Source organism: Misgurnus anguillicaudatus, chromosome 16, assembly GCF_027580225.2.
Source record: "Misgurnus anguillicaudatus chromosome 16, ASM2758022v2, whole genome shotgun sequence".
NCBI classification, from domain to species: Eukaryota; Metazoa; Chordata; class Actinopteri; order Cypriniformes; family Cobitidae; genus Misgurnus; species Misgurnus anguillicaudatus.
The window spans coordinates 740967-758284 of record NC_073352.2 but is presented as its reverse complement, the minus strand read 5'-3'; the positions used below and the strand labels follow the sequence as shown (position 1 = coordinate 758284).

The following is a 17318-nucleotide window of genomic DNA, read 5'->3' as shown; positions in this document are numbered from 1 at the left end:
TAAAATCGGGCCAAGAATCGAGCCCTGGGGCACACCCTTCGATACAACAAGAGGATCAGAAAGCAGGCCTTCAGACTTAACACGTTGAAATCTATCAGTGAAATAATTAGAAAACCAGGAAAGGCAAGTACTTGAGAAACCCAGAGCCTTAAGTTTTTCAATAAGAATGTTGTGATTAACAGAATCAAACGCTTTTGCCAAGTCAATAAAAACAGCAGCACACTGATGTTTTTGGTCAAGAGCTGTAATAACATCATTTAGGACCTTTAGTGTTGCTGAGGTACACCCATGACCTGCTCTAAATCCAGACTGCATATCTGAGAGGAGATGATGTGATTCAAGATAGCGCGTTATCTGTTTGTTGACTTGGCTTTCAAAAACCTTTGCCAAGCAGGGCAAAACAGAGATGGGTCGGCAACAGTTTGGGTCTGTAGTGCCCTCCCCCCCTTTAAATAGGGGGACAACTGCAGCAGCTTTCCAGTCTTTAGGAATCTCTGACGAAAAAAATGAAAGGTTAAAAATACTAGTAATAGGTGAAGCAATAATTGCAGCTGACATCTTCAAGAAGAAGGGGTCTAAATTGTCAAGTCCAGCAGATTTATATGAATTGAGATTTTGTAACTCTCTCAAAACATCTACAGTTTGAATTTCAGCAAAAGAAAACTGTGGGAGATTAAAGCCGGATGCAAATGTAGGTGCTATATAATTGGGCCTGGTAGAAGCAGCCGGCTGGAGTGCATGACCCCTCATTGTAAAATGCTTATTGAGCTTATGAGCTTTTTTATTTCAAATGTGAGTTTTATTGTATGTTGCGTACAGGGCTTGACAATAACTTTTTTGCTCACCAGCCAAAGTGGCTAGTTGTTTTCCAAAGTTACTACCCACTCAGCATTTTCACTGGGCACAATTTTGTTGCTGGTAAAATAAATTTTATATGATTAAACTTGATTATGGCATCCTAAAATGCCTTTAAGTAATTGTACTCGATTTAGCTACATTAGATGCAGATTGACTTTCAAATGCAGACTGACCACCCAAGTTAAGACTACATTATTTAGCTGTTAATATCAGTATAGATCATATCATATATTTAGGTGCATGAAAAACATGCTAGAAAGGCATAAATAGATTAACTTTAAATTAATATATTAACAGTGGAGCGCGGTGTAGAAGATTAACTAAAAAGATAAACACAAAAACCCTAGACAAACACTTGAAATATTTATTAACAACAGCAGTAAAATGTATATGCTTGATCATTGTTTCTGTTAAAAGCTATTTAAGACTTTGAATGGCAAATGTCGAGAATGTATTATTTTTGCACAAAGTAGCCTACATTAAAATGATGCGCGAACCTCTCCACTTGTGGGTTTCCTTTGATTTCGGACAAAACTGGGACGTGTGCATTCAGGTATGCGCTATGAATTTCTCTCCGCTCTTGCCCAGAGAGTGTGCACGCACTTTAAATCTCTTCAGTCACTTCCATGCAATTTTTTTATCCTTCTCAAAGTGTGCGTGTATGCGCTCAGACCCGTGCATTCGCAAATCCATCAGCTTTTGCGCTCTCTCTGGTAAAACGTTGCCGCTTGGTCCGCAACGCGAGCCTCCGCTGCATCGTGCGCGCGTCTCAGTACGTTGCAGGGAGTGCTCATGGGAGTTGTAGTTTCCCAGTGTCATTGCGCATTGTTTATAATTTTGCATAACTTTTAAGAAAACTACAATTAAAAAAATATTCAACCAGCCAGAGTGGCTAGTGGGATTGGCTGTCTTACCCGCCACAGCCGAAATCTACCTGCATTTGGCGGGTGTTAATGTCAAGCCCTGGTCGCGTAGCCTAATAGCGCAGACAAATCAATGCAAATTCAGAAATATGACAGCATACACTGTTACTGTTACACAGAGTTATAGCATATAGCTACTGTACAGCATGATAGAGAGGGAGAGAATGCGCGCGTGTGTGTGGGAAAACACCGTCACCTTTTCAGTTATGAGGCGTGCGCTGCACGCAACATGACAGAGTGCATATTCAGTGAATTAAGCCGAACAGTAAAATATAAATGTGCGCACTCAATTGGATAATTTTAAACACAGACAAAAAGACATGCCATCGTAGAAATAAGATAAGTAACACATTACTTGAGGGCTATTTAGTTTGTTTAATAAAATAACAAATTGTTATCTGGTGCTATAAAGAAAATCAAATAAAATATACTTGACCTTCAAGGGGGGGCGGGTCAAGCCATTAGGAGGGCAGGGCGCCCCCCTTATATAATGGTAGGGGAAACACTGACATTATTATTTTTTTTAACATTCCAGCTTTTTACACCTAGTCACTTCTCTGATCAGATAGATTAGGGTTGTAACGGTATACCGGTATGACGGTTTAACGTGATCTTAACATGCACGGTTGTCATGCCGTGAACATTTGCTTATCCACGGATTTGGGGGAAAATTAAAGATCACACCTGCACTGCTGCACATATGCCACTTCATTCCACGTGGCTGTTTAAACTCCACTCATACATGTACAGCTGAGAAAATATGTCAGAACCAGAAGCTGCAAATTCTTATCTCTATCCTCCACTGAAAAAAGTTAAAATCTGCATTATGTGAATAATTTGGGTAGTTTATAGTAGGGATGTCCCGATCAGGTTTTTTTGCCCTCGAGTCCGAGTCATTTGATTTTGAGTATCTGCCGATACCGAGTCCCGATCCGATACTTCTATTATACATAAAAAAAGAATAAAGAAGAGTGAAAAAACAGACCCAGGATGTTCCTTATGTCATGCCGCACGCGTTGCTGTTTCTGTTTGGAGTCAAAAGAGTCTAACTCTGTGCCAGCACATAACTATAGATGTGTTAAAAAATAATGAGAATATATATAGTATATGTACAGGGGTTAAATTGGGATTTTTTTTTGTGGGGAGGCTCTGTTAGGAGAGAGGGTTCGAGGGGTAACATGTTTTATCCTGATGTCAGCAAAGCCACTGGTGTTTCAATGACATTTTGGACCTCTGATATGATTTTAAGTTTCAGTTTTAAAGCTGTGCCACATGTTGACCCAAACTTTAAAACCTGAACTTTAAATTATGCAAATCTATGAGTCTGACACCCTATATGCATTTGTTGCACATGTCATTATGCACAATTGATCAAACTTTGAAGGAAGTTTTAAGAATCAACCTCCTTGACTAAATCTATGCATAAGATAGGCTACCCAAAAAGACTCAATTAACAAGAAAAACAACATACTGATTCAGCAATATGTCTTATAAAATAGCTATAGAGATTCCCTAAGCTGGTCAGCAGTTAGTTAAAAAATACCTATAGTTAGGTCGTAATTAACTTGTATAATCAAAATACATTATTTTATTAAACTATACAATAAGTTGTATCCAGTAATCTAGTGTAATGAGATGAGTGACATGGCTATACATACTTTAATACTTTGTTTCTAGACTTCTATTAAGTTTTTTCGACGTGGGCACCATTCTTACCTCTCTCTCTAGCTCTCATCTATCCAGTAATGTCAAATGATCCTGCGCGAATGCGCGTTCTTGAGGTCTCGAGTGAGACGCGGAGCTGCGTCTGAGCACATGATGACAAAAACGATCAACGCGTCGTTTAAATGAGCGGTAAAACCCCGGTTTTGTCGTGGGTTCCCTGCACGCACGAGTGTGAAGCCTTTGAATGAAAACTCATCAATAGGCTTGTTCGACTTCATGCGGCACTGCAAAGATCGACAGCCGGGTGACGTCAAACTACCGCGAGAGTGATCCGTGAAATCATATGGAGGAGTTTGCTTTTAAATCGCTCTCGCGAAACTCTGACGTCATTCGGCTGCCGGTTCTTGTGGCGCCGCATTAAGTCGAACAAGCCTATTCTCTTCTCGTCCGTTCACCAATAGTATATTCCTGCACAACCGGAGGCTGCAGTTTTATGACCGCAGTTTTATGACCGTAGTTCTATGACCCTACGTTTTTCTGACAGCGCCACCTACCGAACTGGATGATATAGCGGCGGCTGCAGTTTCAGGTCCGCAGTTCTGGGCCCCTGGTGGTTTAGTTTGTAATAACGTTTGTACATAATTATATCAATATAGTAATCTCAGTACTATTTCTTCATAAATGTAATTTTAAATGTAAGAATATAGCTGCAAGCAGCAATGCCGGGGTCAAGCCGAAAAGGGCACAAAAGGATGTAAAATTGAGATTGGAATAGCAGATTGAAGAACCTAGGTAGACCTAATAATTTTAGATGAAAAAACAAAAAAGTTATCAACAAAAATAATCTAAGTTCTTGTCTACTGCAATCGTCCTTCTGTTATTGATAATCATGGAACATTAGAGCACTGAAGGACATGTGAGTGGTGTTTGCAGTGGCAAAACATGGGTCACATCATGTTATAACAAGTTTAATTAGTCAAAAGAGACCATCCCCGTGTCTTTACAATGTTCTGATGCAGAGATATAGCTTTTGCAAAAACGGTTAATAAGGTATTCTCAATGGTTGCTAGGGAGTGAATTGGCAACCACCAGTGATTATAGTCAAAGCCATGAAAGGAATAATCCATGATGACTCATGGTTTTAGATGTGTTGTTGCAGTAGTTTTAGGCAAAAATACCATATTCTATCTCAAAACCAGTAGGTGGCGCAATGACAAAATTGTGCATGCAACATCAGGTCATGATTGTGTTATATCTAGCTAGTTTTATGTCTATACACTTTAGTTTAGTGAAGAAACAGTTGTATGACCGTAGGGCTGGCTTATTATCAAAGGTTTTGTTCAATTATAAGGCCATCTAGGGGTTGCAAGCATACAATTTTTTTTGTGTAGCCTCAGAATGTGCTTATGCATCAGCGTATCAAATCTGGTGGAAAAATATATTTTCGTTACAAAGTTACAACCATTTATGTGTAAAAAACAAAAAATTTGAAGGTAATTTTTCGTTTTTTGCAATTTTCGGCCATTTCTGATGAAAATTTTAATATAACACCAATAGAACTTTTTGTTCAGAAGGTTAGGTTAGTTTCTTCCTATGGTGTTTTTGAGTCGATCGGAATAATGCTCGCGGAGATATTCGCGCATGTTTTTTAAGCGCTATTTTGATGCACAGGGCTAACCGTACGACGAATCCTGGCATGTTTGGTATCGTTGGACTCGGCAACTATTCAAAACTCCAAGGAAACAAGTCCCGTGAAAATAAGTCATTCACAGCCAAAGTTATAGGCGTATAATACATTCGTCTGGCCACTAGGTGGCGCTGCAACGAAACTGTGCATGCACCCTCAGTTCTTCACTGGCATATCACGTACCAAGTTTTGTGTCAATAGGTCTAAGTTTGGCAAAGATACAGACTAAAATCTGTTTTTTTGCGCTCTACGTAAAATTTGTTGACGCGCCATACGACAACGGATTGGTTTATCAAAATTCTTTTAATAACTTTTTGCCGTGAGGGTCTCTAGATGCTACATACCAATTTTCGTGGCAATCGGGTACAAACTCTCGGACGAGTTTGCAAAAGTATGTTTTACGAATAATTCAAAATGGCGGAAAAATTTTCATGACGGAAAGTGACGTCATAGGGTCGAATCGGCTTAAGCCAAGGAATCGGAGGAAACAAGAATTTCGTTTCTAGGACTTACGGATCAGAAGTTATAAGCAAAAACGTAAGTGCAACTTTGGACTGATGGTGGCGCTAGCGGGTTTGAGATAGAGACTCCAAAATTGCTATGGATATTATTTGGACTGTCCTCTGTCAGTGTGCCAAATTTCATAACTTTCCTACGTACGGTTCTATGGGCTGCCATAGACCGCAAGGTGACAGGAAGAATAATAAAGAATAATAAAGAAGAAAACTAACAGATACAATAGGGGTCTTCGCCCATTCTGGGCTTGACCCCTAATTAATTACCAAATGTGCTTTAAGTGACAATTTTCAGTGTAAACAAATTTACACAAACTATAAATGAAAAATGTATATTTTTAAATGTATTAGTCTTAATTTCTTGAATTATAACCCTAAACCTAAGTTAAGTTTAGCTCTATAAGCTTAACTAATTAGCTAATTATCAGGTAAAATAAAGATGGAATCAGCATATGCAGTCACTAAATTACAGCCAATTTTTTAAGGTTGTAGAGAGCCAAGACAAGACTCAAGAATCATTCAAGAATGTATATTTATATGTATATATCTATATATTTTCATGTGATTTTACCAATAACATTGCAACAAACAATGCAACCAATAACAATGCAACCAATCCATCAGCTGCTGCAATTAAAGAATGGCTGCAGGCTTGAACTCTAGAGAGAGAGAGAGAGAGAGAGAGAGAGAATGTTAAATAAGAAACATTTGTTTAACATGCTTAACTGAAATATATATCTCTGATTTAACACTTATGTAGTTGTTGGAGAGAGGGAGAGGGAGAGAGAGAGAGACAGAATATTTGTAAATACATAACAGCAATACCCTACCCACCAATTGAATGATCTCCCTTCTTTCCTCAATTGTTTTTCAATCTTTCGATTAAATTCTTCCCATTCACTAAAAACGATTAATGTAGTCATTTAACGTTAAACTCAACAAGGATTTATAAAATGAAATATGGCCACGGACTAAGAATGTCGTAGTAATTTATAAAACTAGCACACAAATGTTTAATTGGTGGGAATTAATTATTAATTCAGTTCGCGCTATGTAAACTTTGCATCGTTTAAATGTTATAAAATAATAATAATAATAATAAATTTAATTTATAATGCACTTTATATTTAGAAAAATCTCAAAGTGCTACAGGATAATAATAAATAAGAGACAATACAACAAGAAGAACATAGCGAGTCAGTTAAAAGCTCTATTAAAGAGGTGAGTTTTGAGGCCACGTTTAAAAACATCCACAGACTGTGGTGTCCTCAGGTGGTCGGGGAGAGCATTCCACAGCCTAGGAGCTACTGAACAAAAGGCCCGATCTCCCAAAGTCCGAAGCTTTGTCTTGGGCTGTTTCAGTCGAAACCCTGTACCAGATCTGAGGGCACGAGTGGAGGTCTGCAAGGTAAGTAGTTCTTTGAAGTGGGGGGGGGGCTTCACCATAGATGCATTGGTGGGTAAGGAGGGAGATTTTGTAGTCAATCCTACTTATATACTTAAATAAAACTTCATTAAATCGGTACTCACAGTCTGATTGCTTTCCATGTCGTCCATCTCAAATGAATGGTTTTGCTCATCCAGTTCGGTAGTTGGCGCTGTCACAAAAACGTAGGGTTATAAAACTGCGGTCATAGAACTGGGGTCCTAAAACTGCAGCTTCCAGTTGTGCAGGAATACCCTTCTCCCGTTCACATGCACCAGCGCAGCAGAGCGGCACCTTGACGCCGGATTTTAAACTCTGCATATGTATCCGAGTCCTGATCGGGAGGTAACGTCCGATTCCGATCAAGTCTGAAACCACGTGATCGGGGCCGATTTCCGATCACGTGATCGGATCGGGACATCCCTAGTTTATAGAGTAGTTTATTTCTGAATAACAAGCAAAATAAACAAGAAGTAGTTGACCTTAGTTCAAATCATAGCATATCAAAAACTACACTGAGCTAACATTACTGTGTAAAATGTGTGCTATTCACATAGCAGTGATCCATGATCGCTGTCTCCCTTGTCACAAGGAAATCAAAACATTTGTCATTTTCGACGAGGTATTTGTTCGAGTTCAGGTTAGCCACTAGTCAGGCCATTAAAAAAACAGAGACCGGAAGTTAGGTTCTGTCCAGACGCATAACCGCGAGAAAGCCAGTGCGTCCGATGAAACGTCTATAGACTGTTTCAGCAGTAACAACATAAACAAGCGGCTGTCGTGGTCTGCACGTAACTTCCGCTAATAATAAATAACAACAAAGTACTTTAAATGTAGTTTATTTATATAACAAGCAAAAAACAACAACACATAGATTACCTAGGAAACCAAAACATTTGTTATTTTCGACGAGACATTTGTTCAAGAGATCAGTTTAGCAACTAGTCAGAGCATTAAAAAAAACGAAACCGGAAGTAAGGTTCGGATACAGACGTGTAACACACGCGTCCGATGAAACCGTCTATACAGTGAAACCGAGATTTTCCAAAGATGATTATTATTCTGTGATAATATTTCTTATGCCATTTTCTTGTTTAGTAAATGCATCTTGATCTGCATTGCAAACTTGTGTGACAGCTGTCCAGCTGTCATTAGAAGCACTAGTGCAGTGCCCGTAGATAGTATTGTGCATGGTAGAAAGACAATACTGATACTGACATAATGACATAGAATAAAAATGGATAATTGAACTACATGTTTACTTGACTAGAAGAAAACAATACGTTTTGTTTGCGCGGGTCATGCGGTACAGGAAATTAAAATTCGAATTTAATTTTTTTTTCGAATTTAAAAAGTAAATGCATATTTGAACGCAAAACTGTGCATTCGAATTTTATGTGTGTCAGGACGCTCATGCAATGTAATGATGACATAGCTGACGCAGATTGTTATCCATAGCGTATGTGGCTCAGCCAACTATGTGGATCATGCCTGCATTATTCATCTGAAAAAAAATGTCGGAAAAGACCGCGTGGAGTCCGAGTCGGAGAGGATTTTACACCCATTCATTTTAAACCGCAAAGTGAAACTGAGATGACAAAATTAGCGTCATCTGCTCTAAATGAAGTTTTAAAGTTTAAAATAACTTTAATATTATTCTGTGGTTCTAAAAGTATGGTGGTGGTATGCAAGCTCTTACCTAGTAGTACAGGGAGGAATCATTGAATTTAATGTAAATTCACAAGTTTGCCAGCCTATTAAAGCAACACTAAAGAGTTTTTGCTCTTTGCTCTCCCTACAGGTTGAAAGCAAAATTGCCCATTACCACTGTCGTAAATAATTTAGCCTACTTCAGCAAAGCTGGCTCTGATTGGATTGTAACTTGCCGTAAAACAAGTTTTTGTAGTTTTCACTCGAACTACAGGACTGCGACCCGACGGTTGGATACTTCTTTAGTGCGGTTTTGGCCGATAGAGGGCTTCAAAGCGAATGTGAAAGTGCCGTTCACCCTGTTTCGAGTGGATGAACGACTGAAACTTTTTTGGAAATGTTATTTTAAGGTAAAAAAAACTCTGGTGTTGCTTTAATGTCGCGTTCCAGGCAACCTGTAACTCGTGTTTTCCAACCTTCTACTTGTGAAAGTGCACTGGAATGGCAGTCTTCCCACCTGTGAATTCGTACTAGATCGATGTACTCCCAGTTCCGAGTTGTCTGTTGTGGTTTTGAAGTCGTGATTTACGGGCTCAAAAACCTGCCTGGAACACAGCATAAGTCTTAACATTAACTGGTAAACAAACTTGGTTTGCTGTCCTCGAAAGGAGCTCAATCCTACGAGCTCAAACTTCATTTGATGTTAAAACTAGGGCTGCCAGCGTTAACACATGCAGTTAATTCTTTAATCATTGACGTGTTAAAATCAGTCAGTCAGATCACCAGCACTGCACTGTGGCTTGATCCATGGTCAAAAGGTTTGAAAGAATATGGAGTAACGTTAGGCTACTCTGCTCTCACAGAACTTTATCATCAACAGGTATGCGCAGTGCATGAAGACCAACACGCGCGTTGATCCGGTTTACCTGCGTGTGTGAAGTGTGGGGCTCTGAATGTGACAGATGTTTTGCCAAAACAACTATGCATGTTACAGTATCCACTTTAAATTCAGGAAGCAAAGGTTGCTGTGGAGTTTAGTAATCAATAATAGATCTGTATTAAATGCTCCCACTAATTATTCTATAGTTTTTGTGTGTCACATATCACTGTACCATTCATATATGTAACCAAAGAGTTCACACCTCTGAGGCTATTTTGGGGATTTCTGCCTGGATTTGGCCTACCCAATTTCAAAAGCTTCCCATATCCACATTAGGGATTGACCGATATGGATTTTTTTGTGCCGATACCGATTTTTTCCCATCAGCCTAAGCCGATGACCGATACAGGTTGCCGATTTTCTTTAGCCGATATTTGGAGCCGATACTGCTTTTGCTCATTCAGTTTACATTATAAAAATGACACAATGATAAAACCAAATGTTACAACTCTTAATTTAAAAAAAGGATCATTTATTGAACTATATTTAACAAATAGTAAAAACAGGTGAGGTAGAACAAGTAAGAAAATTCCTTGCTGCTGAAAATACTAAGCATAAATAAAATAATTACAATATTGCACACAGTAGCAGCAACCAAGCAGCATAACAAGGGGAACACTGTACTTTTTCCTTGAAAGTAACCAACTATTTACAACCTATTTAATGCTTAGGTCTAAGTTTTCGTGCACTTAACTCAATCTCTTGTAGAGCAAATGTCTTTCATAAGAAGACAAGGAAAATGGTAAACAGCAATACTGATCAAAAAACAACTTAAAAAGAATTCTGAATAACATGCGCATTGCCCCACTTCTGTACCTCACACACCCTAGGGCCCTATAATAAATGCGAGGGATAGTTAGTTTGCCTCAGCTCGCTTGAAACGCATAAAACTGAACAAATACATGATGATTTGTGTTCAGACTTCGGTTAGATAGTAGAGTGCGTGCACGTGAGAGACGTGCACTGAGAGAGACATGGATGAGAGAGTGCATGTATCTTTGCGCTCCCAGTGAACGGAAATGTTGACAAAACTTTCAAAATAACAGTTCTCCGGTCACATAGAAGTCATGTGGGAACTGCTCGGAACTAAGTGCTTTGCGTCAAATTTCTTGATTTTTTTCGCTGACGAAAATTACGCGAAATTCCGCGTTAACAACCATGAACGTATGCAACCATGAACTGCGCTCTCCACAATGACGAGAAATCAGCAATGGATATTGATTTTTAGCCTTTTACTACTACATATATTTATGGAGATGAGAATTAAAAACCCACCCTGTCCAGCTATGATCAGCTGTTCGGCTGATCACATGACCTGCGTTCGCTTGCGGCATTATGAGCATGCGTCGCGTCCAAACGTCAGACTGGTGGTCGCTGAATAAAACTCCTACAAATACCACGGAATCACGGAACAACGTCAGCATTATTTAATCCTATGACCAGTGTTCGTAACAGCTGCCGTATGCATACGGTTAGCCTGAACGCTATATTTGAAGCTCCCTAAATACAATGGCAAGCAGTTTTATAGGCATTCGCGTTTTCCATTTGGACCACCACACTTTCTTAGCTACACTTTCAAAGTATATGGCAATATACACAGAGGTGTGTGTTTGTTTGTGAAATGCGCAACCATAGCTGGTTGGTTAAAATGAAAATACAATGAACACTTAATATGCCCTCCTTGTTTTAGACTCTGAGTAGTAAAAGAACAAGGTCAGAATCAGAGGACTCCCTGGCTGACATCCCACCAAGCCAGAATGATATCGCTGCAGGTCAGACGCAAGCTTTTTCCAATACCCTTTTGTAGGTACTGTACGTGATAATCTCCGCTGTCGCGGCTGTCAGTTTGGTTCCCTCGACACAACTTCAGATTTCCTCAGGCGATGTGCAGAGTAAAAACATTCTTGAAATTGTAATAGACATTTAGTTTAATTGCTAAACTACAAGTGAACGAAATTTGAATTAATTTGAACGACGCGCACAGTAGTTTTACCACCCGCAAAATGGAAAACAATGGGAAAAAATAAAGTTATGACTTTCTATTTTCAAATGGCCAGTATTTTGTTATTCTTGAACCCATAGACATGGTCTTGGTGTCATTTTAAAGTTTTTGTTTTTAAGCTCTGAACAACTAGTTTTAGCATTTGACCATGCTGAAAATTTTACTTGCATATCTACCTTTTGCACATTTTATGTATGTTCAATAGCTATTTCTAGCTCAAGCAAATCCACAAACTTATAAAAGAATTTATTATTTTTTACAAGGTCGTCTGTTAACTGCTGAATATAAAACCCCTTCAATATAGAAGTCCAGTCAGCAAAAAAACAAAAAAAATAGAGTACCGGCACTTCTTTTGGGCCACTTAAAGCACTGGCCCCGTGGATGGGATTTTTTAAAATAAAAAACGAACGGATGGAAACGTCAATAAGAGCATGGTTGTGTGTAAGCTTTGCAACAAGGAATTTGCATATCGCCGCAGCACATCGAGCCTCAAGTATCATCTTAATGCAAAACATATAGCAGCTAGCGTGGACGTTAGCCCGACTCAGAGTACAACGACTTGGTTGAACAAAAACAAACAATATTTTGTTGCTTAAGCTTATGTATTCAGTCATTATTCATGGTATACTAAAACTTGGTAGCTTCTCAATGTTCTCAGGTCAAATATTTATATGTGATTAAAATGTGATTCATTTCGATTAATTAATTACAAAGCCTCTAATTAATTAGATTAATTTTTTTAATCGAGTTCCGGCCCTAACACACACACACACACACACACACACACACACACACACACATTTATATGAAGAGTTTGGTTCCAAAACGCAATAAATCCATTTTGCCAAATTTTGGTAAAAACGAGTTTTCTATACCAAGAAAGTGACGAGATGAAAACCACTATTTTCTGTTATAAACTTTCACATAGCATCTTTAGGTTATAAAAACATAAAAAATTTAAATCCATAACTTGATTTTCAAAGATTTATTATAAAAACGAATTCTTTTTTCCACAAAATGCAATAAATCCATGACAGTTTTTTTATTTCAAAATGCTATAAATCTATTAAAGCAATGTATAAATGTGCATTCATCTTTACCATTTTATATTTATTTAGTTGACTAGTGGTATACAATGATTAAAAAATAAACATTAATGGCATTAACCAAAACACTTACTTTGTTATATTAAGAACACATTGCTGCGGTTGTACTTGACGTCGTCTCTTTACGTTTTCACAGCGATCAGCTGTAAAATGTTTTGGTCCCGCTCGATTTTCGTTGACTTTGAGTAAAATAATGTAAAGTTTTCATAAGATCCTCTGGGGTCAATGAGAAGCTTGATGCTGTCTGGAGAACAAGCAACCGTGTGCCTCTCGCAGAAATTATTAGATGTTGATGGCTAACGTTTCTTTCCCGTCACAGAAAACCATCACAGGTTTAGCAATGCAATTAAATTATTATTTTGTTTTGTTTGTTGATCACGAAGTATAAAGTAGATGAGGAAAACTAGGACTCCGTGTACTCAGCGCGCCGCCATTATTTGTTTACATTGCGTGACTGGTGGGCTGTAATTTGAGGAATGGATTTATTGCGTTCTGTAAAAAAGAAGGAGTGGCGTTTGTCGCATTTTGGGAAAAAAGGGAGAAAAGATGACAGAATATCACGGCGGGTATTGGATTTTGCGTAAAATTAATTATTTACTTTTAACTACTGACCTGATATAATACTGATTTCGGCAGTAACTCATTTTTTTTCAAAAATGGTGTTTATCGTGTTTTGGAACCAAACTCTTCATATATACACACACACACACACACACACACACACACACACACACACACACACACACACACACACACACACACACACACACACACACACACACACACACACAACCACACACACACACACACACACACACACACACATTTACACATACATATACACATTTACACATACATATACATATACATATACATATATGCATGCATACATACATACATACATATATATATCCCAACGTTTTTTTCCTGCTAGGACTTTTTGATCCTCTCAGAAGTTTTTCTCCTAGGGGTTTTTTCAACCCGGGGAGTCAGCCGACATCATGCTTTTAAATCTGTCCTTTTACATATAAATCATCTATTTGTGGTCTATATAAAGTGGAACTGCAATGCTTGGGTCTGAATTCCTCATTATTATAGCCCCACAGGCCCCCTTTCTACCCCTTTTCTGATGTGCATCTGGGAGCAACTCATTTTGGTGCTGTCTTTTTAAATGCAAGTGAGACACTTTATACCCTGCCCCCTCTCCAGGTTGCAGAGGTCACACTCGGTTAAACTCCACCCCGTTCGGCCATTTTTGTAGTTTTATAGCAGAGATACGATTATCTAGCGGCACAGAAACTTTTTATTCACTGGTTATTCACAAAATGTCAACAACGGAAGACTTGTCCATCCAGCCCTACATGTTCGAGCCAGAGTCGGAAACGGAGCGAAATGAAAATGAAGATGCAGAACAATGTCTTCATATGGAGGTATCGCAATGGCGTGTTACTGCCGTTTGTCAAACCGAAGGCTGCAGCCTCCGGAGGTCGCATTTCCAGGCTGCATACATCATCAAGGCAGTCTTACTTCAGAATATTAACAATTATAAAGTTGACTATTATTCTTCGTTAATCGTAAGTTGTTGTAATATGCTCATGACTTGCAAATGTAATGCTCGGTTAACTTAAACCAGGCTTGATGACCACATGCGACATCCACAGGCTGCAGCCTTCGGATTGAGAAACAGCACTGCTAAAACCATGACCACCGTGTACTTTACTTTTTTTAAAGTTATTTACAGCTTACTGAAGTGCTCTGCTCATCGTCTCCAAAGATAGAAGGAATTTGCCCCTCAGTCAGACGAAGTCTATCGGCAAATCCTACTTTATACTGGAGGAGGTTGGTGAAATAGTTATCCTTGAAGTGCTTCGCGCACAAAAAATTACTTTACCCACAGATGTGGGTACATTTCCGTGAAAAATAAAACTCAACCAGGCACAGGTTCAGCCGAACATTTTGACTTACTCTCTCGTAACTTCTGCATCCTTAGGCTTGGACTACAATATCGCAGTGAGAAATAAAAAATGGCGGATTGCTCGAAGTGTTGGGCTGGGAGTCAGTGTCCTTATTTGGCAGTTCCGCTGCAAACACTGTGACGTAATTGTGAAAAAACGTAATAGATAATAGAAAAATCAGAACAGGTTGGAAAATATGACCAAAACAGAATATAAAAATATCAACAAAGCACCTGAAGAGACTTATTTCAACTTTTATGTACTTCTAAACACTACAAATATACAACATAATGGATTTAGCATGATATGTCTCCTTTAACTTAGCACCCTCTTGTATACGAGACATTATTAATACGCTCCCTTGTAAAGTTTATTCATAGCCGCTGTATTTTGCTACTTATATTGTCTGTGGATTTTTCTGTGTTTGCCCTGCTGCTTTTAATGTAAAGCTGCTTTGAAACATTTACCAATTGTGAAAAGCTCTATATAAATAAAATAAAATTGAATTGAATTCTGAGTGATGCTCGGTTTGAACTGCAGCAGATCATCTTGACTTTGTCTACATGCCTAAATGCATTAAGTTGCTGCAGTGTGATTTGCTGATTAGAAATTTGCGTTTAGAAATTTGCTGATTAGACATTTCATGCACCTTCATATATAGAGGATGCAGTTAATATTTGCATTACTAATGATTTAGGGGAGACCGGGGCTGGTTGTCTCACGGATTGGTTGTCACACTGCTTATTCCAGACATACTACATGGCACTGTGGTACAATTTTGATATCAATTTGTTAGCCTTTAATAGCTTACTCATTTGCACTTGAAATTTTGCTGAGCAGACACAAAACATTGAGGTTAGGAGACAATTTTTTATTTTTATGGGTCAGAGTAAATTTTCATGTTGGTGTTGTTTTTGTGTTGAGATCTTGTAGGATATTAGTCATTCAAAAACAAAACACTCATTAAAAAGCCAATAGTAGTAGCTTTATTTTGAGTCATCTTTTAGCGATCAAGTTAAAGCCGTGTGGCAGCTAGCTTAGCGTGTTTGTCAAGAAGTCAGTTGGGGATGGTTGTCACATAACTTGCGGGGTTGGTTGTCACATATTTTAAGACTGTTTGTCTGATTGTTTGTTTGTTTTTGTTTGCTGTTAAAATAAAATAAAGCATTAAATAAAGAGGTTTTAACACTAAAAATTATTTCATTTTATTTCTCAAAACAGTAGACAATAGACTTTATGCCCAGCTGCACTACTTCCTGAACTTCAGCCAGCTCCTTGTTTCCTGTCTGCCATTATTGGACAAACTGATTAATCCAGGTGTGTCTGACCTCAGTAGTCACAACAACAATAATCAGACACACCTGGATTAATCAGTTTGTCCAATAATGGCAGACAGGAAACAAGGAGCTGGCTGAAGTTCATAGTGCAGATGGGCATAAAGCCTATTCAAGTAACTGATCACCCACTTTAATCCCATTGTTTAAACATAAGGGGCATTAATAACAACTATCATAGGGGTGGATTCGTATTAAAACTTATTTGCCGTTTCTAGCTTAAAAAACTAAAAAATTACACATTATCTTTTCAAATCCCAATTTATCACTGAAATCCTATTGAATCACTATAGAGACAACCAACCCCATACCCTGTGACAGCCAACCCCGTGATGGGGTTGGTTGTCACATTGTGTCAGAGTGTCTTTGATGGTTAATTGCTTTCTGTTACAATACATTCGAAAAGTAAAAAGTATACACATTTAAAGCCAAGACTCCAAAGTTTCATTTCATGTAGGAATTACTGCTGAAAGATTTTTTGAAGATGAGCAATTCATGCATGAGTAAAAATTGTGACAACCAACCCCGGTCTCCCCTATCTCATCTCCTTGCGACACACTCACAGTTAAAGAGCACCAATTATCCGATTCACGGTTTTATATTTTCTTTGGTGTGCAAGTGGTACATCTGCCCATGATCCACACATCACATGGTCAGAATGGCTCCAGCTCATGTCGATCCAGGAAACAAACCCTGTTTTCACCCCATGGCGGGATCCATTTATAGTGTGAATAGAACAAAGACATAAGAGAATTTTCTGTTTAATTGTGATATCTCTATTGCAGGGTTCTGCGGTTTGCAGAGTCAGCGTACACACCTCCAACATACATCTCTGAAATGGAACGAGTAGGACATCAAGGAGATATCATACTGGTTTCAGGAATCAAAACCGGCCAAGCCAAGATCAAAGCCAAAATACAAGAAGCTCTTTATAAGGTACCCTTCAGATGCTTTTCCACATAGGGCTGTGTTGAAAAAATCGATTCACCGGTTCTGAATCGATTTTCATGTTAATTTCTAAAGATCGATCCGTAACTCAGAGGATCGATTTAATAATTAATAACTTAAACTTGCAGCGTCATTGAATTCACGCATGCACGCGAGGTGGAAGGACATTAAAACAACTAACATAGCGGTCAGTAACGTTAAGCAAGCGGTTGTTTTGAAAACTCTAGAAACACTCAAAGTTGCGATCTATATGTAAAATACTCCACTCTTAAGAAATGAACGAGTTATTTGTGTTATTTTTATAATAAG

At 38.5% G+C, this 17318-nt stretch overlaps 1 protein-coding gene across 2 annotated transcripts in view; it reads left to right on the top strand.

Annotated features, from left to right (window-relative positions):
* nup210 (nucleoporin 210) overlaps positions 1 to 17318 on the top strand; it is a 302105-nt gene that overhangs the window by 92658 nt on the left and 192129 nt on the right. For both annotated transcript variants that reach the window (XM_073853990.1, XM_073853989.1), the window contains exon 5: positions 16847 to 16997. In XM_073853990.1, the coding sequence (XP_073710091.1) occupies positions 16847 to 16997 (151 nt within the window). The remainder of the gene's footprint in view (positions 1 to 16846; positions 16998 to 17318) is intronic.